The 27,904-nt window shown below is 40.5% G+C and overlaps 2 protein-coding genes and 2 long non-coding RNA genes across 5 annotated transcripts; 2 read left to right on the top strand and 2 right to left on the bottom strand.

The window, feature by feature from the left end:
• Window positions 1-510: 510 nt before the first annotated feature.
• LOC148154432 (high affinity immunoglobulin gamma Fc receptor I-like) lies at window positions 511-2,214 on the bottom strand. Its single transcript, XM_088015655.1, has 5 exons — window positions 1,874-2,214; window positions 1,623-1,658; window positions 1,185-1,460; window positions 866-1,111; window positions 511-791 (listed from the first exon to the last, which is right to left on the bottom strand). The coding sequence occupies exons 1-5, from the start codon at window positions 1,902-1,904 to the stop codon at window positions 664-666; spliced, it is 717 nt and encodes a 238-aa protein (XP_087871781.1). The 5' UTR covers window positions 1,905-2,214; the 3' UTR covers window positions 511-663.
• Window positions 2,215-4,308: 2,094 nt separating this feature from the next.
• On the top strand, window positions 4,309-6,614 carry LOC148154431 (uncharacterized). Its single transcript, XR_015766096.1, has 3 exons — window positions 4,309-4,390; window positions 4,515-4,609; window positions 6,409-6,614. It is a non-coding gene; the product is annotated as an uncharacterized LOC148154431 (long non-coding RNA).
• Window positions 6,615-12,449: 5,835 nt separating this feature from the next.
• Window positions 12,450-19,013, bottom strand: LOC106912829 (uncharacterized). 2 transcript variants are annotated; one of them, XM_088015605.1, is made up of 9 exons: window positions 18,892-19,013; window positions 18,663-18,698; window positions 18,177-18,458; window positions 17,858-18,103; window positions 17,602-17,784; window positions 17,436-17,525; window positions 15,111-15,200; window positions 14,183-14,254; window positions 12,450-12,732 (listed from the first exon to the last, which is right to left on the bottom strand). In XM_088015605.1, exons 1-9 carry the CDS (start codon window positions 18,920-18,922, stop codon window positions 12,680-12,682), a joined length of 1,083 nt encoding a protein of 360 aa, XP_087871731.1. In that variant the 5' UTR covers window positions 18,923-19,013; the 3' UTR covers window positions 12,450-12,679. The 2 variants fall into 2 exon arrangements, with proteins under 2 accessions (XP_087871731.1, XP_087871732.1); XM_088015606.1 differs by having other exon boundaries at window positions 14,183-14,251.
• Window positions 19,014-19,854: 841 nt separating this feature from the next.
• Window positions 19,855-24,332, top strand: LOC106913024 (uncharacterized). The gene is made up of 3 exons (XR_015766101.1): window positions 19,855-20,006; window positions 20,971-21,306; window positions 22,189-24,332. It is a non-coding gene; the product is annotated as an uncharacterized LOC106913024 (long non-coding RNA).
• Window positions 24,333-27,904: the final 3,572 nt, after the last annotated feature.

Here is a 27,904-nt window from a genome sequence, read left to right as displayed (position 1 = left end):
CAGCCGAGAAATAAAAAATATTTAACAAAAGCTTGACTTCGGTATCTTCTGGCATCTTTTTAAGTAATAATGAATTATTTAATTGACTAATAACCAAACAAACGGGTAAAGTAGTTTGCATATAAACACAAAGATCTGAAAAACAGAATCAGGCATTCAGCAGCCTGATTAAGTTAAAGTCAGAAGTTTTCTCTGCAGCTGAAGCATTTCTGTTTGGGGTGACGAGGGTTTTTTCCGTTACTGCAGAACAATTACGAATATATAAATAGAAACAGTTTTTCTAACTTCAATATCAGACCTACGTTTTTATTCACGAACAAGTGTAAAAAATATTCTTGCCCATAATTTGAGCGCAGATCCGTCCCCCGTGGTTTTAAGTCTAAATCTCATCTAAAAACCAAAAGTTTAGAGCTGCTTTTAACACTTTAATTGGTTGGAGTGGGGCAGATCATTGATTAATATATTTGATGTTTATTTGCTTGATGGCATTTGAAAAAAAAAAGTTTATTCTTGTTTCATAAGTGACCACTGTTTAATGTTTTATGGTGTTGTACACTTTGAACCGTTGCTGAAATGTAGAAATGTACAATCAGTAGAAGGTTTGCTGTGATGGTTAAAGATGATTTTCCCAGTTCTCCTCAGGCTGTTTGCTGATCATCATGTTTAATGCAGAAACATCGTCTCACCAGAAGAATTAATGAGAGCAAAACCAGAAAGATAAAAATGGGAGCAACGACTGTGGAGGTGGGAAAAGATGAACCAGGAAGTGGAGTGGATGGAGGTGATTCTCCCTGAAATGAATCAAAGGTAATAATTTATTTCTTGTCTCCTGATGAAGGTTGAAGCAAACAGAGAAGCTGCTGACCTTCCACAGAGATCCTGCTGGATGGAGACTCTCCCTGACCGCTGATGCTGCACTTATAGAGGCCTTCATCAGAGCTGGAGACATGGAGGAGGGTCATGTGACCTGATGGTCCATCACCAATGAAGGAGCCATCTTTATAGAAAGCAGCTGGGAGGTTGTGGGCTGGACTCTTTGCTCTGCAGCTCAGAGTGACGTCATCTCCCTCCATCACAGGGAGGACAGGACTCTGCAGGATCACTGATCCACCTCAACACAGAGACAAACTACAGCATTTCATCCATTTCCACACAGCAACACTAACTCCACAGTCTGATCTTACCAGAGACAGAGAGCTGGATGCTGCTGCTGCTGCTGCTGGAGGATCCAGACATGGACTCACACCAGTACAGGCCAGAGTCATGTGGGAACAAGTAGGTCATGTAGCAGGTAGAACCATCTGGTTTACCCCATTCATCTGCATCTCCACACTGAGTTATTTTTCCAGTTGTGTTTCTCCTCACAGTTCCTCCATCAGAGCTGTTTTCATCCTCACAGATCAGAGTCACTGATTCTCTCATGAAGAACTGAGATCTGCTGGGACTCACAGTCAGAGCAGCTGGAAGGAAAAACCTTTCGTTACTAAGGGTTGTCAAAGATCTCTAGTTATGTTTCTTGAAGCTGAGAAACTGAAATGCTTATTGTACAAAGTATAGAGCAGCATAGGGTTATTTTGACCATCAACAAAACTGAATGATTGTAAAACAGGAAGTGAACCAACCTTGGTTTGTTGTGAAGCACAGCACTGAGGTTAGAACTAAACCAAGAAAAAAAAACATTTTGAAAATGGTAAATAAATACTTTATTTCTCACATAACAGCTAAAGTATTTTTAATGATAAATGTGTGGTTTTTCATCACTGTCATGTTTCATCTGTTCTCTGTAGACTCCATTGATAACTTCCATCATCTCAGCTTCATCACCACTTATCAACAGAATCCCAGTAAATGCACAGAAAGAATCTCTACTTACAGAGCAGAAATCTGACAGATGTTTCCTTCATCACGTGTCTCAGAGATCTGATAGAGATGTTCAGACTCTTCCTCTGAGGCTGCAGTGCTGCAGGAACAGAAAGAGTCTCCACCCACCCACTTCGATCGCATCACTTCCTCTTTAGTTCGGTCTGATGTTTGACCTAAATCAGGCCTGTCATAGTAATGCATGGGGTGGTCTATCATGGTCCACCTCTGCCTGGACTCTTTATTACAACATTAATGCTAAATGAACTATAGATAAACTCAAACAATGCATGTATCAAAGCATGTTTTCTATTTTATGTGTTGGTGTTTCAAGCTGAATAGACAATTTTAAGGAATATTTTGCTCATTGTGTGTATGTTGTCTTATTTTTGTACCATCAGGCTAACATTGTAAATAAGAAATTGTTCTTAGTGTGAAAGTAAAAATGTTCTAATTTACTAAATACCCACTCCAAAAATGAGGGGCAGTTTAAAACTGTTCTCTCTTACACCACTACAGACTCATATAAACACACTTACTAGGCTAACAATGCACATGTATACTATTAAAATGACACACATGCACACACACACACCATTTAAAGCACACAGACATACATGAAGTGTGTGTGTGTGTGTGTGTGTGTGTGTGCGTTTGTTTGTAATACCTTGTGGGGACGATTTTCCTGACATATACTACGTTGTGGGGACCAATTGCTCCTCGTGGGGACCTGAGCCTGGTCCCCACGAGGGGAAACCCTGTTTTTGGGTCAGGGGTCAGAGTTAGGGCTAAGGTATGAATTGAGTTTTGGTTGGTTAGGGTTAGGGTTAGGTATGTGATGGTTAGGGTTAGGAAAAGGGTAAAGGTCAGGTTTAGGATGTAGAAATGAATGGAAGTCAATGGGAAGTCCCCACAAAGATAGCAAAACAAACGTGTGTGTGTGTGTGTGTGGGTGTGTGTGTGGGGGTGTGTGCGTGTGTGTGTGTGTGTGTGTGTGTGTGAACTAATAGATGGACAGAAGTTGGACTGAGAGGATTGGTGATTATAATCACATTCTCTTCATTCTTTCTTTTCCATCTCAGACTCTTGATGCCTTTTTGAGTCCAGGTCCAACTGAGTCCTCCAAACATGACTTTGAGACATAGTGGAACAAACATTACCATCAAAAAGTAGTTTTGAACTGCTTATATGGAAGAGAATATAAATACAGCAGCAAGTGACAGGCAATCACAGCAAATAGACACAAAGAATATAAAGCATATAAAAACAAATTATAGAAATAGTAAAAGTGGAATTTCAACATAAATACAATGTAGTTATAAATAATAGAATACTGTGTAAAAGAACTTAGTTGTTCTTTTAAAAATGTACAATCTGCATATGTATTTCAGCATTAAAAACAGACTATTTATATTAAGTGACAACAAAAACATCGCAACAACATAAATGTGCAGAATAGAAATATCATTCAGAATGATTAAAGCAATATAAATACCAGTACATATATAAACTTTATAAGTCTGTTGGGAGCAGTGATGGTTGTAGAGTCCAACAGCTGCTGGGAATCTGCATGAAGCTCCTTTGTGCATTTAGGATGCGGCAGTCTGTCCCTGAAGGAGCTCTGCAGTTCAGGTCTTCTAAGTTAAAATAACTCCATTCATGCCTGGAGGGGGACAATGTCCATCAGTGATGTTTGTGTAGAATCCTTCTGTCTCTACACAAAGCTGGTCTTCCTGATAACTTGCATTTTATATTAACACGCTTTACACATTTTTATTTACATTGTCTGATTATCACCACTTCAATGGTTATAACTGTTGTGGTAATTGCTGTTCTGCTCTTCCCCCATCCTCCAGCCTCTACTGCTGACTCTTTCTGGGTGAAACATCCAATGTATCCCTATAAAGAAAGCCTGAGTTGATCCCTAAATGAAGCACTAATGGGTGAGCTGCATTTGCCGTGCAAAATCTGTTGTTCAGTTCAAAGTACTGAACACCGCTAACCTAAAGCCGCTAACACTTTAGGTTATGTGGCTGCAGTGCTGGAACTTTGGAGCACTTCAAAATCATCGAATGGAAATGTTGTCAGAGTTGAATAAAGTAGCTTTCAGGTTAACACTTACAAACCTGAAAGAAGGAAAAGAGAAGGGTGGGAACTATTTCCCAGCATGCTTAGCGGCATGTTTAATCAGTTAAGACAAGAAAAGTGATCAATTTAACCTCTACTGCAGAAAGAGGAGAAGAGTAAATAATGGGTTTATTAAAAGATGTGTCCACAGCACAGCCGTTCAGCTCCAGGCCTGGAGGGCCTCCTGTAACATTTAGATGTGTCTCTATTCAACACACCTGAGTCAGATACTGAGGTCGTTAGCAGGTCAGGAAAACCTAACTGCACTGAACTGAGGAGGTGATTCAGCTGTTGGATTCATGTGTGTTGGACCAGGGAGACGTTAAGTAGGAGACCGGACCTCCAGGACCAGGACTGGACACTCCTGGCCTAGAGTAAGGTCTGGGGATTTTCCACCAACACAGTGAGCTACAACTCATTAAATCTGTTGACATTTGATTCGCACGAACAGGGTGGGGCGTTTCCCAGAAACGTAGTCATTTCTGGGAAACAAAAGCAAAGTCTGTTTGCTCTGGTTCCTTCTTTAGCTCAGACTGCACACCGGACAGACATTCCCCGTCTCTGCATTCACCTTTCACCCAGAGGAATGTGGCTTAAACTCTGAGAAGCAGATTCAGTTGAGGTGAGTTTGATGTTTTGCTGTGAAATATTTCAAATAAAGCTACTAGTTATGCCATTTTATTGTTGGCATTAGTTTGTTTTTTTTTTAAGAACAGCACTTTGATTTTATAATTTTTTTTTATCTGTGTTAAACAGATGTATGAGCTTTATGTGCACAGAGGAACATGAGGAGCTCTGCTCAGTGTACATCAGGTTACATGAATACATTAAATATTTGGAGACTTTGGAATGATTGGGAAAACATCCATAGGCCTGGTACATTGATGGAACATGTAAAGTTGGTGAGTCTGCTTCAGATTCATCAGGGTTTCTCAATCCTGGTCCTCAAGGCTCACTGACCTGCATGTTTTAGATGTTCCTCTGCTTCAACACCCACATTCAGATTATTACAATTCAACTCTGGGATAGTCTGTCCTCAGTAGTTTGGTGTGTTATTGGGACGCCCTCTACAGTAAGGAAATGCTACTTCATCTTAGAACAGCCGTACCTGTGGGAGGACTTAAGGACGCGAGATGTGAGGCTTTTCTTCAAATGGTCTCAGGCTATTAAACTGTCCTTCTGACCAGTGGGTCTGTGCTTTACTACGGCTCCAGTTATTTCTGTCACTATGACTGTTTTCCATCTGATATTGACTTATTTTCTACTAAAATCTGCTTCTCCACTGAAGAGCACCGGTGAGTCTCTGCTGCATTTTCTTTTTTTCATCTTAGGAAAAGTTTGAGTATCAGCATCCGACTTTTTTGTGATCATCAAACTTGACTTAATGTTGCCAAGATATTTGACTTCTGTTGAAAAACATGAGAAAGTAATGAAATGTTGAGGGATGGTCTCTGTGCCATTGCAGATTATTATTAATAAATATTGGTTAGAAACTGAAGCTATGTTTGTTTGCCATTCATGATTTATTCAACAATATGCAACCCTCGTTTTTCATCATTATGACTGAGAGCTGGTTTCATTTGGACTTGATGGTAATACTGTAGAGATGATAAACGATGACAAGCGGCTGTGCAGGCTGCGTTCACAGCCCGTCTCCATGTCAGTTAGCGGTTGCATTCTTTCAAGATCACTTCCTTGTCCCTAAAAATACTCTTGCTGCTGGTGAGTTGTTTTAACAGCAGTAATGTGTTTTCATATGAGGATCCATACGCAGATTTATTTTGTAATCGCCTGAGCTGTTAATATTTCGCATGCTGGCGGACCTGACCCTGGAACGCATCATATGCGAGTCATTCCTCCATACAAACTGTCCTGAGTTGGTGCTCCTTCCTGTGTTTACAGCGGTTTTGTCTTTAGGTTTTCAAAGGTTTCTGTTCCTTTATTACTCTACAGATCTTGTCACATTCTGTTATTTTTGCTTTAGAGGTGTCTCTGTATTTGGTTTTTCTCCCTGGGTTCTGTTAGTATGCTGTTATATTTGTTTTTCTTTTCCCCTTGGTGTGTACCTTGTTTTAGTTCAGCTTCGTGTCGTTCTCCTTCCCTTCGCCTGCTCTCCATTTACCATTTGAGTTCTTCTGGTTGTCTTGTCACTTTCACCTCAGCATTAAAACTCTTCAGTTTTCACTAATCACTGGTTGTTCTTGGGTCCAATCAAAACACTTCTGACAGGATAAAAACATAACAAATTATCAAATATAACCAGTCCAGTTACCAACGGCTAATACAACTAAACAAAAATCTACTTTGAAAAACGGGATGGTTGGGATGAGAATTTGTCTGGCTGGGACAAAGTCCAGACCCGTGTCCTCTCTGGTATCATGACCTCTGACCTCTCTGTTCGGTGTTTCCTCTCTCTCACAGGTCAGACAAATGTGACAACAGAACCGGGACAGAACATCACTCTGCCATGTAGATCTGCCGGGGACAGAGGGGTCATCGCTGTGGAGTGGAGCAGAACTGATCTGGACTCGGATTATGTTCTTCTGTACAGAGATCAGCAGTTGGACCCAGAACAGCAGCATCCATCTTATCAGAACCGGGTCGACCTGCAGAACAGACCAATCAAAGATGATCTGTCTCTGGTTCTGGAGAACGTGACTGCTGATGATGGAGGAACATACGAGTGTCGAATTCTGAGAGGAACAGACAGAGAGAAGCGATCTGTTCTGAGATCTGCTCCTATCTGCACCGTCCACCTGGATGTAGCTCCGCCCCCTCCTCCAGGTGAGGCCAGTCTTAAGAGAAAAGGGCCAAACTCGGCTCAGATGTTTCAAACATCACACTGGTTTCTGCTCCAACTGCTGAAATGTGTTGGGATTGTAGGTATTGAATATTTTCTCCTCAACCACCACAAACTGACAGCTGCACTACATCAAACACTTTCCTTAAATACTCATGATGCAGGTCAATGTGAAGCATTTCCATCTTAACCACATTGCAGCACAGGAAACAGAAACCTGCTGCTAAGCATACTCAGAAATAATTCCCACTCCTAACTTCTTTTTTTTTAAACGCCAACATAAAACCCTGTTTATGCAACTCTTTGAGAGATGATAAAATTAAAGTTAAAATGACTTACTGCTGTAGGTTTGTCTTTAACAAAGTCATCTTTCAGTCCAGAATCTAAAACTTTAACATTCTTTGACTGATGGTGCAGAAGTGAGTAAACACAACTGAATGTGGTTCAGATGTTTTACAGTGTAGAGAGCGTGCAGGGCCTTCTCTCCTTCTAGACCAGGGGAGTCCAAAGTGGGTCCTGGAGGCCCGGCATCCTGCATGTTTTATTCTCTCCCTGGTTTAACACACCTGCATCAAATGATGCTCATTAGAGGCCTAAGAAGAACACTGACTTGCTGAAAAGTTGCTACAACCACTAGGGAGAGAACTAAAACATGCAGGATGCCCCCAGGACCCACTATGGGCAGCACTGTTCTAGATGAATTTTCCTAAAACTTGTGACTTTAGAAATCCTTTCTTTCTGCTGCCTGGTGGCTCACAGATCAGATGTTTTCTGTAGATGTTGAGTAGAAAACATCTGCTCTGAGATCAGCTGATTATCTTCAGTCATGTCCTCATCATCCTCACTCCTCCATCTGCAGGAAACATGGATGGAAGCACAGAAGAGTCGGAGGACCCACAAAGTCATCAGCATCTTGGCCTGGTTGTGCCCGTCTTGACCGCTGCTCTCATTATCGGAGGCTTAATGTGGAAAAGTCATGTTAAATCACTTCCTGTTAATGAAGCAGATGTAGAGGAAGGAAGATTCTAGAACATCTGGACCAGAGGTTAGAAACAACACAGCCCAAAGAGACGTTTAGGTCTTTATTCCTGTTGAACAAAATGTCTGGAAACTTGAAACCTGCCTTAAGCTCTTTGCTGTTTTATAGAAACCTGCTGTAGAAAAGAGAATTGTAATTTATGCATAATTATGTTTCTAGAGCTAAGATGACTTTGTTAAAACTGAAGCACATGCAGAGCCTTCAGGAGCCAGAATGACTAGTTACTGGGTGTAAAGGTGTTGGCGTCATTAGACCAGCAGGTGGCGCCAAAATCTGCGCCTGAAGTCCAGCTTAATGGTACAGGTCAAAGGTCAGAAGGGAATGACAATCAGGTCAGTGAGAATCGGAGGTTTTAATGGTACAAATCAAAAAGAGGAACGCATGTCAGAGGTCATGATGCCTTCAGGAGCTGCAGGACAAAGGAAAAAGCAGCTTCAACCTGATACTTGGCAGCAGTTTATCAGAATTAAAATATATCCCTGGAAATGTTTTACATGTTTACCAGCTGCTTATGAAATGTATTTATTAAAACTGAAATGATGTGGGTTTGAGTTGATATAAATTGGTTAAGTTCCACACAGTTTGAGCTTGAACACAACCAGAACATCATAATCTTTTATTCTGTGTTATGAAGACAGTATTTTATTTTTCAACTGTAAAAGGAAAAATGTTTCTACGTGGCAAACACTGCTCTGGAAGTAAACTAAATGAACATACTGCTTTGTCTTTCATCTTTTCTCTTTTCAATCTCATTAAAAGTAAAAATAACTTGGAAGTTATAACATGACTGTAAAATGTTAAACATTGACATCTTGCACATTCATAACCAAACAGTTATCTGGATGAGTTCATGTAAATCAGTGATTCTTGAGAATGGGGACAAAATGGATTTACATTTTCACATTTTTATTTTATTCTCAATCTTATGTATCCAAATATGACAATGTTTTGGAAATGTAAAGATGCCAAAGTGCAGGCTCCCAGTAGCAACATTTTTTTTTGTTTTTAATTGCATTGTTAATCGACCTGACCCAGAACTTTGTCACCATCTGACGTAAATAATTTTAATGACCCTATTAGTAATTTTATTCAGTTTTACAGATGACATTTTGTGGATGTAAATGCAGTACAGACCAAAAGTTTGGTCACACCTACTCATTCAGTGAGTTTCCTTTATTTTCATGACTATTGACATAGATTCACACTGAAGGCATCAAAACTATGAATTAACACATGTGGAAATATGTACTAAACAAAAAAGTGTAAAACGACTGAAAATACACCTTATATTCTAGTTTTTTCAAAGTAGCCACATTTTGCTGTGATTTCTGCTTTGCACACATTCTGCATTCTCTTGATGAGCTTCAAGAGGTCGTCACCTGAAATGGTTTTCACTTCACAGCTGTGCCCTGTCAGGTTAATAAGTGGGATCTTGCATCTTGCAGCTGCATGCTATTCCATCCTGTTTGCGTTTAGTTGGACCATAATTTATTTTTCAACAGGACAATGACCTCAAACACACCTCCAGGCTGTGTAAGGGCTATTTGACCAAGAAGGAGAGTGACGGGGTGCTGCGCCAGATGACCTGGCCTCCACAGTCACCAGACCTGAACCCAATCGAGGTGGTTTGGGGTGAGCTGGACCGCAGAGTGAAGGCAAAAGGGCCAATGAGTGCTGAGCATCTCTGGAAACTCCTTCAAGACTGTTAGACCATTTCAGGTGACGACCTCTTGAAGCTCATCAAGAGAATGCCAAGAGTGTGTGAAGCAGTATCACAGTAAAAGGTGGCTACTTTGAAAAAACTAGAATAAAAGGTGTATTTTCAGTTGCTTCACACATTTTTGTTAAGTATATATTTCCACATGTGTTAATTCATAGTTTTGATGCCTTGAGTGTGAATGAAAATGATGGAAACTCTTTGAATGAAAAGGTGTCCAAACCTTTGGTCTGTACTGTAAAAGGTTTCAGTTTTATTTGTGGCAGATTTAGACTTTATATTCTGTGAAATAAACATTTGTGAAAACTGAAATTAATCCATCCTGATTCACCAGGAGGCAGAGAGAGCTTTGTAGTCAAACTGTTTAAAATTAATTACCAAAGATTTACTCCTCCTGGAACCGACAGACTTTATGCACAGTTTTCATATCTTTTATTAATGTTAGCCAGTATCAGAAAAATGAAGCTATATTCATATTTTCATTTGACTCTGAAAGTTAACACCGATAATCCCGTGTTGTTCTTCTGCCTTTAAGAAAATCTGAAGGAAAGTCAGAAATGATACATGGGACTAAAATAATGAGTTCAGTTTCTGATCCAAATAAACTGTAAATAAAACATCAGTTCTGTGTCTGGTGTTTTATTCTGATATAAAATATCAATTAACTTTAATTCTGTAGTTTTTTTAGTAGATGCAGCTGTGGCAACCTGGGGGGTGGATTTTCTTAATATGAACTCAAATATAAAATATTAAAGGTTACGATGACCAACAACGCCACCTGGAATAAATCCAGGAAAATATGATGTAGTAAGGACACAGGTAAGTTCTACTGGAAATGAGGAGACAAGATTCAGAAAGTTCTACAAAATTTATTAAACTTCAAAATATCTTTAATTTCTAATAATCTGAAATTGAATGCATTTGACAAGATAATGAAATGTCTAAATTTCAAAGGAAACTGAGGCTTACCGATGGGGGAAGTAGTGAGGGAAGGGGGCAACATCCAGTGCAGAAAAAGGGGACCACCCTGGACACTACAAAAACACAAACAAAAGAAAAAGGTGCTCCAACAAAACACACAAGACAAGACACCGCCACCAGGGGTCACCACCGCCACCACAGAAGCCTCAGTCCCTAAAAGACAGACAAGAAAATGAAACAATACAAGTAAAACAGATACAATAGCCCTGCAATGTTGCACTTTATCCCCAGAGAAAGTGGAGATTAGTATTTTAAAACAATTTATAAGTAGGCAAAACAGCAGCGAGTGTCACTCCAGGTACAATGCTGATGAGTCAGAAGGCTAAAAAGAATAGAGCAAATTATTAATACAACTGCTAACAAAAACATAACTTGCAGCAGCTGCTTACCTGTGAACTGATAAATGACTGCACTGCCAAATAATCAGATCCCCAATTCCACCTAGATGTAGTGCAACTGTAAGAAAACGCTATGTGAAGGTTTTGTTTACATGGATAGAGGCTACTTAGCCACGCTAAGCCCTTACCTTCCTGTCAGCAAATGAATGAACGGACAGATCGGTCCAAATATTGGAGGTGCAGCAAAGGAGGCTATGCAGATAAACCAATTAGTATTGATAGCCATTATTAAAGCCGACAAACGATAAAACAGCCACGCTTACCCAGAACAGTGCAAACAAAGGAAGCAGATTTGGTTGACGTCACGATGCAACCAGCCTCATGACAGGTGAAGGCTTGCTTATATGCAGCTGCTGAAATTGGCCTTAAAGTGGCAGCGCACCATTTATGCTGCTACACAGCAAATATTAGAAATTAGCAACATAAAACTGCAGGAGACCCTGAAGGAACTTCACTTGGTCCTTTGATGTTTTTATTCTCAGTTCAACGTTTATGAGGAGAAGAGACGAATTTTAATAACCGATGAAAGAACAAGAAAATGAAATACTGAGATAAAAAACCGCTCTGGAGACAACTGAGGACCCCTAGTGTTTAAAACAGGTAATTACATGGAAACGTAATTCTTGAAATTCACAAGATAAACCAGAATATATGAGCCGTTTAGACTTTAAATGTTTCTAAATCACATTCGAATAAGGTCTTCAATTATTGTATGTCTAATTTAAATCTTATAAAACTGTATCTTTACTGTTTTATTATGAAATATGAAGGGTATACTCAGGTGAATGTTCATTTTATTGAATTTTAGAGTTAAATGTTTAGGTAATTTCTGCTCAATTATGATTATTATTGAATGGTTATCATTCATTAAGCCATTTCAAGAAATGAAATGTTTTTATCATAAAATTATTTATAGCAACAAATTTATTCGAATACATTTAATTCTGTAATATTTTGCGTCAAAGTGCAGCTGAAAATCTCGATGTTTTGACTTTTCTGCCAGTAGGTGGCGCTGTGGAGTTGAATTAGCAACATGTTATAATCCATCATAATTTCATTTTTTCTTGTTCTCAGTAAAAACGTTTGTTGATGTTTGTTAGAACCTCAGTTGGAATTAAAAACATGATTTATAGATAAATAACGCAGCAGGTTTTGAGCAGAAGGTGATTTCAAAGTCTTGATTAATTAAATTATCATGAGAATCTGTTTTATGTTCTGTAGAGGATGATTTATTTATTCACTGAATATAATCATATTGAAATAGATTTTATATAGATGCCACAATGTTGGATGAAGTTTCAGTTTTTAGATAAATAACTAATAAATATTAAAACTCTGCCCCCTGCTGGAGCAAAGTAGAGTCTGCGCTGCTGAAAATTATAAACATGAATGTCAGAAAACTACAGTTTATAAAGTTTAAGTTATATATTTCTACTGCTTTTAATAAACGTCCCTTGAAAGATAATTTAGTTTATAAGAGGCTAAACAATAAAAACACACAAGATAAATATGGAAATATTATTTCTAAAAAAAAATAAACTTTTATTTTATTAATCAGGAATATAAAAAAACACATTTGAAAAATACTAACAGGTTTATGAAGTGATATAGTTTTTTATTATATGTGACATTTATTCAGAGTTTTCTGAATAAATGATCTCAGCAATATTTTAATAAAAAAACCAGATAATAAACCGACATGAATAAACTCCAGTCTGGTGTGAGGCAGACAGACCAGTTAAACCAGCAGCTGGACGTCACTGGTGGATCATGAGAGAGGAGTAGATGACCTCTGGCTCCGGATGAAGATCTGGAAACACAGAAACCATCTCCATATTAATAATGATGATGAGGAACGTTTGGGTCCTGATGCTGCTCTCTGAGGTCAGACTGTAGAGTTAGGAAACTGATGGAAACTGAAGAAAACTGATGGAAACTGATGGAAACTGATGGAAACTGATGGAAACTGAAGGAAACTGAAGAAAACTGAAGGAAACTGGTGGAAACTGAAGGAAACTGAAGGAAACTGATGGAAACTGATGGAAACTGAAGAAAACTGAGGAAAACTGAAGGAAACTGATGGAAACTGATGGAAACTGAAGGAAACTGATGGAAACTGAAGGAAACTGAAGGAAACTGATGGAAACTGATGGAAACTGAAGAAAACTGAGGAAAACTGAAGGAAACTGATGGAAACTGATGGAAACTGAAGGAAACTGATGGAAACTGAAGGAAACTGAAGGAAACTGAAGAAAACTGAAGGAAACTGAAGGAAACTGAAGGAAACTGAAGAAAACTGAAGAAAACTGATGGAAACTGAAGGAAACTGAAGGAAACTGAAGGAAACTGAAAGAAACTGAAGAAAACTGATGGAAACTGAAGGAAACTGAAGGAAACTGAAAGAAACTGAAGAAAACTGATGGAAACTGATGGAAACTGAAGGAAACTGAAGGAAACTGAAAGAAACTGAAGAAAACTGATGGAAACTGATGGAAACTGAAGGAAACTGAAAGAAACTGAAGGAAACTGAAAGAAACTGAAGAAAACTGATGGAAACTGATGGAAACTGAAGGAAACTGAAAGAAACTGAAGAAAACTGATGGAAACTGAAGGAAACTGAAGGAAACTGAAAGAAACTGAAGAAAACTGATGGAAACTGATGGAAACTGAAGGAAACTGAAAGAAACTGAAGGAAACTGAAAGAAACTGAAGAAAACTGATGGAAACTGATGGAAACTGAAGGAAACTGAAAGAAACTGAAGAAAACTGATGGAAACTGAAGGAAACTGAAGGAAACTGAAAGAAACTGAAGAAAACTGATGGAAACTGATGGAAACTGAAGGAAACTGAAAGAAACTGAAGGAAACTGAAAGAAACTGAAGAAAACTGATGGAAACTGATGGAAACTGAAGGAAACTGAAAGAAACTGAAGAAAACTGATGGAAACTGAAGGAAACTGAAGGAAACTGAAAGAAACTGAAGAAAACTGAAGAAAACTGATGGAAACTGAAGGAAACTGAAGCTGCTTCAGCTTTAAACTTTAAACTCAAAGTGATTTCAGGATTTATAATCTGAGAAAATCAGAGATAATCTGAGATTAGATTTTACTGAAGTTATAGAAATTCATAATGATGACTACAACAAAAGTGTGTCAGCTGGTGTGTGTGTGTGTGTGTGTGTGTGTGTTTGGGTGTGTCTGTTGGTGTTGGTGTGTGTGTGTGTGTGTGTGTGTGTGTGTGTGTGTGTGTGTGTGTGTGTACCTTCGGTCCTGTTTGTTTCTTCTGTTTTGTTTCCTTTTCTGACATATGAATAAACAGCAGATGAATCATCTTCTGAAATGAGATTAATTCAGATTAGAGGAGCAGATTACAGAGGAACTTCTAACAATAAACCTATGCAGTGTTAGAATTTATGTTATTAGTATTTATATTGTTATTAGTATTTATATTGTTATTAGTGTTTATATTGTTATTTGTAATAACTGAACTATATTTATTTTGTTATAATTTTCTCTTCTGGATGTCTGAGTACAGGACACGATCCATCATCATCTCTGCTCTTTCATATTCGACTCCTTGGAGTTTTCTCAGATGCTAATCAGCTGCTCTGGTAAACACCTTGTTGCCATGGATACGGATCATAACAATCAGAAAGTGAAGGAGTGAAAATGCCTCCAGCTGAACAGCATCCATAACCAGAGGGATAATAGTTTGAACATTTAGTGATTCAATCTGAAGAAAATTATAAATAAAAGTCTATAAAGAACCAGCAGAGCTGCTTTATATCTATTAATATTTAATATAAACATGATTTCTCTACCTTTAGGTCCATGTTTTATGCTGAGTTTCCTCATTAGAGACAATTAAAGGTTTTCTGATCTGTTCTAGGTCAACAGGAAGTTTTTTCTTCTGCTGTCAACAGAAACCAGTAAAACTTATTTTATCAGATCTTCAAGTGGAGCAGAAGAAAAAACCGCAAAGATCAACTTCTGGTAAAGAAACAACGACAGCAGCGTCACTGTGACCACATCCAGGTCAAAGGTCAGAGGAGCTCAAAGCTGCTGCTGAGGTTTATAAAAGATTTAATGCTTTCTTTGGCTTTTAACTATATATATTATATATTAATAGTTTCTGCTGATGCAGCTGTTTGGTTCAAAGTGAAGATCAGAGGGTGATGCAGGATGTGAACCTCTGAGCTCGTCTTCATCCTCTCTGCTGTTTATCTCTCCATCTCTGCTCTTCATCCTCACTGCAGAGTAAACTGAAGCCTGGTCGCCGTCTGTCAGAAAAACACATGAAGTCACTGCAGCTGCTGCCAGAAACACAAACCAATCAACCAATCAAACCACTGATTGTTCCTCTGATTGTTCTGGTGAATCTTTAATTGGACCAAGCAGCAGGTTTCAGTCTGAGCCCAAACACCAGAGGAAGTGAGAAACCGCAGAGCTGCAGGCGGCAGCTGCAGCCTGGCAGAGTTTCTGAACATTAAACAGGAAACCAGATGCATCCGACACACACACACACACACACACACACACACACACACACACACACACACACACACACACACACACACCGTCTCTACCGGACATACAATCATCCAGAGCGTTTGCTCCTCAGACTGATGGTCCTCATTCTCCTCATTAATAATAAACCATCTTAATAATAAACGTTTCATCGATTTCTCGTTCCGTCTTCGGTTCACACTGTGGTTAAAGTGTCACCTCATCTCAGGCTGGGTGTCAAACCCACTGATCCATCCATCCTGTCTGAATAAGATGTTTTATCTGATCTGAACCTCCTGAACTTTCCTGGGTTCTGAGGGAAACTGACATTTAAGTCCAGTTGGTCCAAAAAACACAAACCCAACATCAGACATGGCAGACGAGGCTCCGACTGTTAGACCAGAAAGAATAAGACGATGAAGAGGAGGGAGAAAATCACATCTCTGAGATTTAACAAAAACACTTCAGCATAAAAAAAGCGACATAAAACCTTCAGCCTGTGGGCTGAGCAGGAAAAGACCTGACCTCTGACCTCTGACCTCTTCATGGCTCTGGGTCTGTCAGTACTTAACCTCCTGATGTTCATCATCACCTCCATGATCAGTTTTGATATCCTGACCAGGACAGAAGGGAACCAGAACCTTTGACTGGTTCTGGTGAAACCCTCAGAACCTCCTCTGGTCCATCATCACCAACCCTGGACGCGCCGGTCCTGGTTCCTGCTTCTGCCCGGTCACAGACCCGGTCCTCAGGTTCTGCTTCCTCCTCAGAGGACATGGTGACAGAGGAGACGCCCAGATGTCTCCGTCCATGACTCGGTACCGTCCATGACCCACTGAGGCCCAGCAGAGCCCGGTTCAGAGACATTAAACTGTTTCCAGAACATCAGATGAGATTCTGTCTTCAGAATCTCCAGAGTTCACCATCCAGTCTCCAGGTCTGTCTGAACCTGGTCCATTCAGACTTAACGTCCCCTACCGAGTCAGAACCGAACACAAACCTCCAGATGTGATTCCAGAGACTCCAGGGATGTTACCACCATAAACCAGACTGGATGAATGTAATGGATCCGGATCCATCAGGACCAGTCCTGCTCTGGAGGACTGGAGGAGACCAGAGGAATCAGCTCTGTCTGCAGGACCGATCCGTTAAGGACCATCTGGACGGACAGTCAGAACCTTCTGACTCACCAGGAGGAGCACCAAACCAGAACCTTTAGGAGGTTCTGTTCTTCTACTCCATCCTCTGGACCAACACAGAGAGCTGATAATGTCCAGAAGCCTGAAGTGGGTCGACCTGAACCCGACTAGAACCAGTCAACATCTCAGAACCAAACACTCCAGATCCAGTCCTCCCAGTTAGGAGACATTTCCAGATTAGATGGTTGAGGATCAGTAAGTTACACTCGGTTCAGGGCTCTGGTCCAATGAGTGGTACAGTATGCTAAGGTCCGGTTCGGTTCGGTTCGGTTCGGTTGGTACTTTATGATCCAGAGTACTCAGGAGAGCTGGACTCTGATTGAACAGGCGGGTTAAACCCAAACCTCCAACATGGAGACAAACCAGCGAGATGCTAAACCAGATGCACCAGTACGACTCAAACTGGGACATTTCTCTGTCTGCTGAGTAGCGAGTGACATCAGCGTGACATCAGTGTGTGTGACATCAGCGAGTGACATCAGCGTGACATCAGTCCCTCCATCCTAACCGTTTGGCCTCTGGATCTAAAACTGAAGGCGTCCCATGAAAAGCTGCAGTATGAGAGACTCTATGATGGAAACAGAACAAATACTGAACAGAAAAAACCCGTTCCAGTCAGTGAAAACGACTGGGAGGCATCATGACATCATCGTGACATCATCGTGACATCATCAGAATTTGGTCCTGATTGTTTTTGTGGAAGATCATAAACTGAAACAAACATTTCTAAATAAATGAAAACAGACATTAAAACATTCTTAGATTCCATCTGGTTTTTAAAAATAAAACACAAATAACTCTGAACTGCACCTGTGCTGCATCTGATTGGCTGCAGTTGTGTTTGTAAATCATCATCATCACTGTGTGACAGATCTTCATCTGCAGCTTCATCTTCAACAACTGAAAACAACAAAAATCTGAAATCACAATCTGAAAACATCTAAAAGACAAAACTCTGATAATGTCTGATATTTACCTTCATGTTTCCTCTTGACAAAACATTTCAGCAGCAGAACCAGGAAGACGAAGACGAGACAAACGGAGACAAGAGAGAGACAGAGAAGAAGAGGAAGAGGAAGAGGGGGAGAGGAAGGATCTATAGGAGATGGAGAACAGGAAGAAGAGATGGAGGATGGAGGAGGAGTGGAGGTGATTCTCCCTGAAATGAATCAAAGTAATAATTTATTTCTTGTCTCCTGATGAAGGTTGAAGCAAACAGAGAAGCTGCTGACCTTCCACAGAGATCCTGCTGGATGGAGACTCTCCCTGACCGCTGATGCTGCACTTATAGAGGCCTTCATCAGAGCTGGAGACATGGAGGAGGGTCATGTGACCTGATGGTCCATCACCAATGAAGGAGCCATCTTTATAGAAAGCAGCTGGGAGGTTGTGGGCTGGACTCTTTGCTCTGCAGCTCAGAGTGACGTCATCTCCCTCCATCACAGGGAGGACAGGACTCTGCAGGATCACTGATCCACCTCAACACAGAGACAAACTACAGCATTTCATCCATTTCCACACAGCAACACTAACTCCACAGTCTGATCTTACCAGAGACAGAGAGCTGGATGCTGCTGCTGCTGCTGCTGGAGGATCCAGACATGGACTCACACCAGTACAGGCCAGAGTCTAATGGGTACACGAAGCTGATGCTGCAGGTAGAACCAGCCGGTTTCCCCCACCCTTTTCCACATTCAGTCCTGGTTCCTCTGGTTGTGTTTCTCCTCACAGTCCATCCATCAGAGCTGTTTTCATCCTCACAGATCAGAGTCACTGATTCCCTTTCAAAGAACTGAGATCTGCTGGGACTCACAGTCAGACGAACTGGGAGAACTGGAGAAAACAGAACTGTCTGTAAATTATCTGATCTGCCTTCATTGATCATGTCTGATTCCTCCAGCCTATAATAAGTTTCTGGATGTCAGGAGTTAAATATTGATGAATGACACGATGACGTAACGTTTCAGTCTCTGATTAACTTCAGTTCCTGTAGCGAAGCAGCAGCTTCATTCAGCAGGTGGAGGATGAAACACTGACCTGAGTTTCCTGAGCAGCTCAGCAGGACGATGAACTCTGAGGAGAACAAAGTTCAGCTGAAGTTAACGACCGACTGCAGAACATTTCTGATCCTCATCATGAAGGTCTGACACATTTCCTGTTCCCTTCTTAAAGTCCTGCTGGGTTTGGGTCCAGTTTAACCTCTGACCTCACCATCAGAACCATCAGAACCACCAGAACCAAAGCAGAAATGCAGACAGTTTCTCACCCAGCAGACGTCTGGCTGATGTTTCCTCCATGTCTCCTCAGAGCGTTGACCCGTTTGGGTCGGTGCTGGTGAGACCGGCTCAGTCCGCCCTCTTCCTCTGCTGCTGTTCACTTCCTGCTGCTGCTTCAACCAGCAGACAGAAACCCGGTTCACCAGCAGCACAAAGTCTGAGTCAGGGGAGCTGCATGATGGAAGGAACTGGTGCAAAATGAACTTTATGTCATTTTAGGTTTAAATTAGACACAAAATCAGTTTATTTAGTTTACATTAGAATATAAAACCTCTATGATGAACATGAGTGATGCATTAATAATGGTGGAGAAGGTTAATGAAATAAGCTGATGTAGTTTATCTTTGCAGCACATCAGCGCCATCTGGTGTTGAATTTATATATAATATTAATTCCTACTAAACATTATGGATTAAAACACTAAACCGTATTTATGTTGAAACAAATAAACACCTTCTGTAACCTTTATGAACCCAAAGAGATTTTTTTATTCTCAGTCCACCAAAATGAAACTACAGACATAAATGTTACAAAACCTTTTAAAAAGTCAACTTGGAGAGTTTTTGCTAAACAAAATTATATATTGCATATTAAATATATTTATATGATTGCAAATAAAACCAGAGTTTCTACATAATAGAGACCTCTTAGTTTGATAATCATGTTTGTTTTGATGTAAACAAAGGCATCAAATGACATGAAGGCACTAATTAAATAAAACAGTCCGTTAAAAACTCCCTCTCTGGTTTGGCCAGTCTGAGTTTTTCTGGTTTAACCTGTTATAACATCAAACCTAATCCAGCTTTTTCAAAAAGGTTGAAAATACAAAGTTAGATTTTATGTTAAACTGAGATAATCCTGACTTATTTTAAATGGTGAAACAGCCGGAGGGGTTTTATTCCTGGAGGTTGAACAGAACTGCAGCTTCTAGCTGAGACATTCTAGTTGGGAGGTTCTAGTTGAAACACTCTAGCTGAGACATTTTAATCTAGACTCGCTCTGCAGGTCAGACTGTTTGCTGCTTCGCTCCTCATGGCGTCTTCATCTCAGCTGCTGCTGCTTTGGCTTCTGCTGTTAAACGTTTCTTCTGTGTCGACAGATTCTAGTAAGTTCAAACTAATCATGTAAATGTCAAACTGACACTCAGCTTCTCTGATGGAGAAATGTTTTAGTCAGTAAAGTTTAAGGAGCCTCTTATTAAACCTGCTGGTTTGTTCTGCTGGATTAAAACAGACTCCACCAGAGGAGAGTTGGTGTTTTGTGTTGATTTAAGTTAATTTCAGTTTCCTGAAGTATTTTAATCAAATGCTGGTTGATTCTGTCCAGAGCCGATATAAATTATCCTTTGTTCCAGTTTTAATCAGTTTCTGCTGTTTTCTCTGAACGTTTCTTTGCTGCTGAAGCTGAAGGTCATTTATTTGTTTGACTGCAGAATTTATTTCTTACATGTTTCTGAGTTTAAGATTCTTAACCGTTAAAAACCTTCATGTTAATCGTCCCTGAAGCTCCGATCATATTTGCTGATGAAACCAGACAGTCATGGTATCGGTTGGAGTGGATGTTTCCAGCCGCACTGAGCAGATTCTCCCTCCAGCGAATGCAGCTGGTGGCTCTGGACATGTTGGAGCAGGTTATCATCCTCCAGGTCCATTCATGTAGAGAGAGCGCGTGCTGCAGCAGGAACAGGAAGGCATCGTTCACCACACAGGGATTACCAAACAAGGCGGTTCTGGTTGGAATAACAACAACTAGCCTGGTAGAGACCAACTTTACCAGAGAGATCAGTTTAATGAGTTAAAATGATTTGACTTGAACTGAAGCTGCTTATCCTCCTCAGTTTCTTTGCTGCTGCTCTAATCAGGATGTTGGTCAAAAAGCTTGTTTTCCAGAGAAACTATGTTTGTATCTCAAATCCATCATCTACATCAGAGTCTCACTGCTTTACGGTCCAGAACCGCTGAGCTGAACCAGATCATTTAAATATTCTGTAACTTATTTATATTCATCAGTGCTTCTTTTGGTGAAACCCAGAAACCAGAGTCTTTAATTTCTTGTTTCCTCTCCTTCAGATCAACACAGCATCACAGCAGAATCAGGACAGAACATCACTCTGCCTTGTCGGGTCTCTGACCGCTCACCTGTCCTGGCTGTAGAGTGGAAGAAGGCTGAACTGGGTTCATGTTGTGTTCTGCTGTTCAGAGATTCACAGTTTGACTCAGAACACCAGCATCCATCTTTTAAGGGCCGGGTGGATCTGCAGGACAAGAACGGAGACGCGTCTTTGGTTCTGAGGCACTTGACGACTGATGATAGCGGGACATACGAGTGTCGAGTCTTTCTGACTGGAGCAAAAAGAAACTTGGTAGCAGAGCCTAACATCATCATCAACCTGACAGTTACTCCAGGTGAGTCTGTTTGGGTTTGGATCAGAGATTTCAGCAGATTCATTCTGCTGAGTTTCAACCAAAGCTGAGCTGGAGGGTAACAATGTTTGATAGGTCTTAGACCTATGTAGCTCTCTGCCCTGTCCCCTCTGAGGAGGACCGACCCGTTAGTCTCTGTTGTCTGGTTCTGTAGCTCATCTTTGTCTTTCAGCTCAGCTTCTTCTTCACCACATCAGTTTAACTTACAGATACAAACAGCATCACATCATCTGCAAACAGATGAGGATCAGACAGGATGTAAGCTGGAGCTGAAGTCAGGCTTAGAGATCCAGGCTCCTGGCTGAGTGAGTTTCCCTCTAAAGCTCTGAGTTTCTCAGATTGGTTTTGGTACATCGGATGAAGTCCAGATGTCGGCTGATGCCTTTGCTCAGACACAGCCTGGTCTGTCCACTGCTCTCCACCTGATGGTTACCTGACAGGTCAGCCGTCCAGGGAAGTTTCTCATCAAGCCAAGTGATTTGTTGGACCTGGAATCTGAATGATCATGTTCAGGGTTTATTCCAGATGTTGATTAAAGATGGGAACTGAGGGAAGGATGGCAGAGATGGTGGAAGCTGTGGAGCTGCAGATGGAGACGTCTCAGCTTGGTTTTGTTTGATAAAAACAGAACAGGTGGTTTTAAGAGAAGCTGATCATGTGGTTCAACAATCAAAAACTCTGGTCATGTTGGGGAAAATCTCTTCCTGCACAACAAAGAAAGACCTGATTTGGCACTGAGCACCGAGTGAAGCCAGTTTCCACTGACAGCCTCGTTTTGCCTCCCTGTGACAGAAATGTGTGAAGATGTTTTGTTCTTCAGTGTCGACCCGACGCCTCGTTCTCACTGCTGCTTCTCCTCCACAGAGTCAAGGATGGTCTCAAGCAGAGGAAGCAGAACCGGATCTTCTGGACCGTTGATCGGACTGGCAGTTCTTCTTCTTCTCTTTACAGACTGATTTAGATTTAGTGGTTTCTGGAATCATTTATAAAACTTGGAGATAAAAATATCCACCCATCACTGAATTTCAATGAATTTTTCCAATTCAATATGAATTCAGTAAAGCCCTTTGAATCGATTAGATTGGTTGGCCAGGGCCGTGCAGAGGCCACTAAGGGGGCAGGGGCTCAAAAAAAAGGGCCCATCTAACCTCCTTCTAGGACAGAATATTAAAGCCTCTCAGCTTTCAGAGTTTAATAAATAATGATAAATTACTAAATTGTGAGATATACAATCAAAGCTAACGGACATCTATATACAGAGCATAACACTATGTATATGTAAGATATTTTATTAGTAATTTCTTTCTGCAGGTCTATTTTGTTATAGGAAAGTATTGAAATATTCAAACCGCAATTTAGCAAGATATGTAAATCAGAGATGGACCACCAGACATATTTAGTCTTCTCCACAATCTTCCTCAGGGTCCGGTCACCTCTTCTCGTTGTGTAGCGTTTTCTGCCACACTTTTTCCTTCCTACTGACTTTCCACTGAGGTGCCTTGATATAACACTCTGCAAACAGCCGATTGGTTCAGAAATTTCTTTCTGTTTCTCACCCTCTTGCTTGAGGATGTCAGTGATGGCCTTCTGGACAGCAGTCAGGTCAGCAGTCTGACCCATGATTGCGGTTTTGAGTAATGAACCAGGCTGGGAGTTTTTAAAGGCCTCAGGAATCTTTTTCAGGTGTTTAGAGTTACTTTGTTGATTCAGATGATTATTTTTATTGCTCGTTCAGAGAACCTTTTCATAATATTCTAATTTATTGAGACAGGGATTTTGGGTTTTCATGAGCTGTTTGCCAAAATCATCAAAATTAAAACAATAAAAGACCTGAAATATTTCAGTTGGTGTGCAATGAATCTAAAATATATGACAATTTAATTTTTATCATGACATTATGGAAAATAATGAACTTTATCACAATATTCTAATTTTATGACCAGCACCTGTAAATGAATTAATTCTAAAGTTACTTTAATTTAAGTGCTATTCTCCTTCAAGATACATTTACCTAACACTGGAATAAATGCAATGTACATTATTTGCTAGCAAAGTCGTAGCTAGCAGCTAGCTAGTAGCACAACAACAACAGCCTGATGTCTGTATGGTAAAAATACTGAATGATGGATAAGAACAGTTTCTCCTTCCCTCAGTAGTTCTTCAGAGAAAGGCAGACAGAGGCCTGTCAGTGTCTGTTGTATCTCATTTCCTCTCTGATTAAACCGCTGAAGCAGAAACGAGACTTCAACGTTTTCCATCATCTGACAAGCAGCAGGTCTGCTCCACTTTATTCACCAAAACGTTTTAATTCACCAAAAACTGATCTGGAATCTGAATGTTCACTACGTTCAGCTCCAGTTAGCCGCCTGATCTCACTGCGCGAGAGGCAACTGGGTCATGGGCAAAAGGTCAAAGGTAACAAGGTGTGTGTGTGTCGGGGGGGGGGGGGTTATTATGTTGTACAAAAAAACCCAACAAAAATAATAATAATTTTAGTGCATGTTATTATGTGTCAGAAGAGGGCTTAGGAAATAATAATACAAAAAAAAAGAGAAATAAATAAAATTTGGACCAAAAGGGCCCTTTGGGGCAAGGAGCAAAAGGGGCAGGTGAACAAATGTTCACACACAGTCAGGACACATAAACATGGCAGGCAGACAGAGACCCCCTGCTGGGTTTATGAAGCAGATGGGCGTCGCCGTCCAGTCAGTCTAAACTTGGTTTTACAGTCTAGAAACAGAGTTCCTTTAAATCTGGGATAAAATGAGCTGCTTAAAGCTCCTTTTGATTCGTAATATCTGGTTCCATATATTTGATGTGTGTTGATGATTTGAATGATGGTGAAATGTAATGTTTCATGTTTGTTTCCCAGTTCATTGATTTTATGACATGAAGCTCTTTGAACTGCCGTGCTTCTGAAACGTGTGATGCAGATGAATTGAAGAGGTTTTCTCTCCAAACCTCTTGTTTTTGTCTGTCCTGTTACCAACTAAAGGTCTTAACTGAGATGATAATAACTGAACCTTAAAGTATTTCGGTTTTGTTTTTATTCCTGCAGAACGACTTCCTGATGTTTTCAGTTTTACAGAAGTTGCTCTCAGGCTGCAGGTTGAAACATGTTGAATCTTTTGGTTTTCCCCTGGAGCTCCTCTTGTTCCCGCCTGCATGAACTCATGTGTTCATAAAACATTCATCAACTTTTCCAGGGAATTTCCTAAGCAAACGGAACATTTTGTGGAATCGCCCAAAGCATTTTTTAGGCCAGAGCAGAAAAACATATTTTGAATCTGCTGTTTGCAGCAGCAGCAGCAAACAGCAGCTCCTCCAGCCAGCTCTGTCCTCTTCCTCCGTTTGGTCCTCCTCATCTTCATCACCTTTTGTGATTTCTATATCCACACAGATTTTGCTGCGTTCTGGTTCAGTTTGAAAAGGTTTAAGACAGTGTTGTGTTCAAGACCACCTAACCCGAGACCAAGACAAGACCAAGACTTTTAGGGTCCGAGACCAAGTCAAGACCAAGACCAGCTACAGCTACATGACACAATAAAATGTAAAATACGATCAGAATTGCTTTTCAAAATAATCTGAAAGATCCATATTACCATAAAACACCTAGATATTAAATACTTAATACATTTTACCAATATTAAATATTCCATTTCTGTGCTAAAATGTGTGATGGTTTCGTGCCATCCCTAAAAACATAACGCCCTGGGCATTTGCCCATATTGCTCATGTCAGAAACCACCACCACTGTCTGCACCATTAAACATAGCAATTGAGGCAATGCCCTGACGGTAAATAACGCTCAACTATGAACACTGACCAAGGAGCAACAAGCAAGAAGTAACCAAACAGAAGGCGCTCACCGTGACTGTTTTCACTCTCTATCCCAGTACATGAAGCCAGGCAGTCTGACACCATGGCAGACATTACAGCTGCCACTTTGAACAAAAACAATCAAAGAGCAATGTGCATGGTCTGCGTGCTCTTTGGTTCTTGTGTTTTAGTTATTTGTTAATTTAAATATCAACGTACATAATTAAATTAAATAATGATGCAGTGCACACAGAGCATTACAAGAACAAAGAACGGGTGTTCTGTCAGGTCAGATCGTCATACGCTTAGGACGAACTCACGGTGTTCTGTCAGATCAGCATACGTTGTCAAATAGTCGTACGCTTAGCTCAGACATGCATACGCTGTCATTACCATATGATTTTATTTAATCAGCAACATAGAATCATGACGTAGATCATTATTAACAGTTATTAACAGTTGTATGGCATCCAGCTGCAGCCAGACCTGCTTTAAATACACTTTGAAACCACGACAACGCATGTATATCTATCTAGTTATCACATTATGTCATATTATAAACAATTTAATGATTTATTTTAGTCATAACTTGTTGCGTATACTGACAACTCCACTGACAGTCGGACTTCTTAATGCACATGCGCTGGCATGGTACTCACTGCATGTATGCCAGTGGTTTCCAAACATTTTCTGCGCCCCCCTATGGATTACAAATGGCTGTCTGGTTGAAACGACGCATGTGACAGGGGGTAGCCTACAAGGTACTTGTTAAGCTTAAGGTTCTGTATTGATATTAGCTAGTCATCTTTTAGCTAACATTAGCTAGTCATCTTTTAGCTAACATTAGCTAGTCATCTTTTAGCTAACATTAGCTAGTCATCTTTTAGCTAACATTAGCTAGTCATCTTTTAGCTAACATTACCTGCATCCAACAGCTTTACTCAACTCAGTCGGTTAGTTTGGAGGGAAAAACTGTGAAAAGTTCTTTGCGTTTTGCTGGTTTGCTGCCGTGATTCTAACACAAACCTACGTAGCTCCGCCCAGCAGCAGCAGGTCTCCTTCACAGGTGGAAACCCAGCGCGAGCGTCGTAGCGCTCATGTTGCGTTTAAAGGCGGCTCGGAAAAACAGGTTACAACATGTTAATGTAGCCGGGGCATATTATTTCCCCTGAATGTGTGCTGCTGCGCCCTCTTCCTCTTGCCCATATATGGAAGATGCTGTGACAGAGCGCAGCTGGCTTGTTAGGGAGACGGGTAATCAGCATTTGCATTTAAAAGCAGGTAGATCGCTGAGATGATCAGATGCAGGCTGAGGACTTGTGCACAGGAAACGCACTTTAGAGTGTGTCGTCAAGAGCAACATTTACTGGTTTCACTTTAGAGAAGGTTGGCCTGCTACTGTTTCAGTTTTTGATTTGTTTTGATTTCAATTTTTCTTTTGTGTCAGTTTACTTATTTTTAGATGTTTGTTGTTGATTAAAAAGAACTTTTCTTTTTTGGGGGGGTTTGTTTAGGGAAAGGGACTTCCTACTGCAGCCCGCTGACTTGTTTTAAACTGGGACCTATGCTGTCCCTGGGTCCTAGGCTGTTTTATTTATATTGAGGAGACTAGTGGAAGGGGAGTTTCTTTTTTTCTTTTCCTTTGTATTCACTAGGGATTGTTGTGTGAGTGTGCTTTTGTTGGGGAACACTTAGGTGTATTTAGTTGTATTTGTGTTTTCTTATTATTCCTCCCCCAAACAGTCAAATTTTTATCTAGTTTTAATTATTCAGCTTTAAGGATCCCAGGGCCAGCATAGACTTCCACCTTTAGTGTGGTCATTTGGTATAATAAAATAAATTGACTATTATTGTACATGAAACATTTGTGAATTCAATAAACTGTTTGTAATCTGCAGCAGTGCCTCTGTCCATCTTTACAAACTTATCTGAGTGATCTGGTAAAAAGAGGATCTAAAGCTGTATCCAAGGTCACATTAACAACGGATTAAACAGTTTTAACTGCTGATAAAAGTGACAGGGGACACAGATATGGGAAGTGAGGAAGCCTCTACTGTATCAAATTGACATAGGAATAACAGAGAGTTGGTCATTCTAAGGTAAAAACCCAGCGCATACAGTGTTCATGTTTTGTTTTTTTTTCATCCAGACGGCTTCCCGCGCCCCCCCTGCAATGACACGGCGCCCCCCCTAGGGGGCGCGCCCCACAGTTTGGGAACCTCTGATGTATGCTATTCTGACAGCGTATGGCTATCTGATAGAACACCGGCTATATCTGTCAGACACGTCATTACCATAAGATTTCATTTAATCAATAACATAGAATCATGACATAGATCGTCATATACTTTGTTATTAACAGTTGTATGGCATCCTGACTTAGCGGTTAAGTGAGGTTTACACGGGTGTGTGTTGTAGCTGACTCCAGCTGCAGCCAGACCTGCTTTAAATACACTTTGAAACCATGACAACACATGTATATCTATATAGTTATCATTGAAAACAATTTAATGACTTATGTTCATGATAACTTGCTACGTATGGTGAACTGACAACTCCTCTGACGGTCGGACTTCTTAATGCGCAGGCATGGTACTCACTGCATGTATGCTAATCTGACAGCGTATGGCTATCTGATAGAACAACGGCTCTCAGTGACACTCCAGTCCTATCTAATAAATAAAGAGCCGTGGAGAAGAATCAACTGTTCCTGAATGTCACATCAATATATTGCAGACTTTTGGACACATCGTTCTCCCAT

This window comes from Poecilia mexicana, unplaced genomic scaffold (assembly GCF_051168715.1).
Source record: "Poecilia mexicana isolate PSO_F unplaced genomic scaffold, ASM5116871v1 scaffold_18, whole genome shotgun sequence".
NCBI classification, from domain to species: Eukaryota; Metazoa; Chordata; class Actinopteri; order Cyprinodontiformes; family Poeciliidae; genus Poecilia; species Poecilia mexicana.
Note: the sequence above shows the minus strand (reverse complement) of the source record. Positions and strands in the feature narration are given on the sequence as shown.

What these genes read in the sequence shown, in the direction of transcription:
- LOC148154432 (XM_088015655.1), bottom strand. Translation starts at nt 1,904, where the DNA reads ATGAAGGAAACATCTGTCAGATTTCTGCTCT. An exon ending in ATCTGTCAGATTTCTGCTCT is followed by an intron (nt 1,659 to 1,873) that starts GTAAGTAGAGAT and finishes TTCTTGGTTTAG; the next exon opens with TTCTAACCTCAGTGCTGTGC. An exon ending in CAGCAGGATCTCTGTGGAAG is followed by an intron (nt 792 to 865) that starts GTCAGCAGCTTC and finishes GATTCATTTCAG; the next exon opens with GGAGAATCACCTCCATCCAC.
- LOC106912829 (XM_088015605.1), bottom strand. Translation starts at nt 18,922, where the DNA reads ATGGAGGAAACATCAGCCAGACGTCTGCTGG. An exon ending in ATCAGCCAGACGTCTGCTGG is followed by an intron (nt 18,699 to 18,891) that starts GTGAGAAACTGT and finishes TGTTCTCCTCAG; the next exon opens with AGTTCATCGTCCTGCTGAGC. An exon ending in CAGCAGGATCTCTGTGGAAG is followed by an intron (nt 17,785 to 17,857) that starts GTCAGCAGCTTC and finishes GATTCATTTCAG; the next exon opens with GGAGAATCACCTCCACTCCT.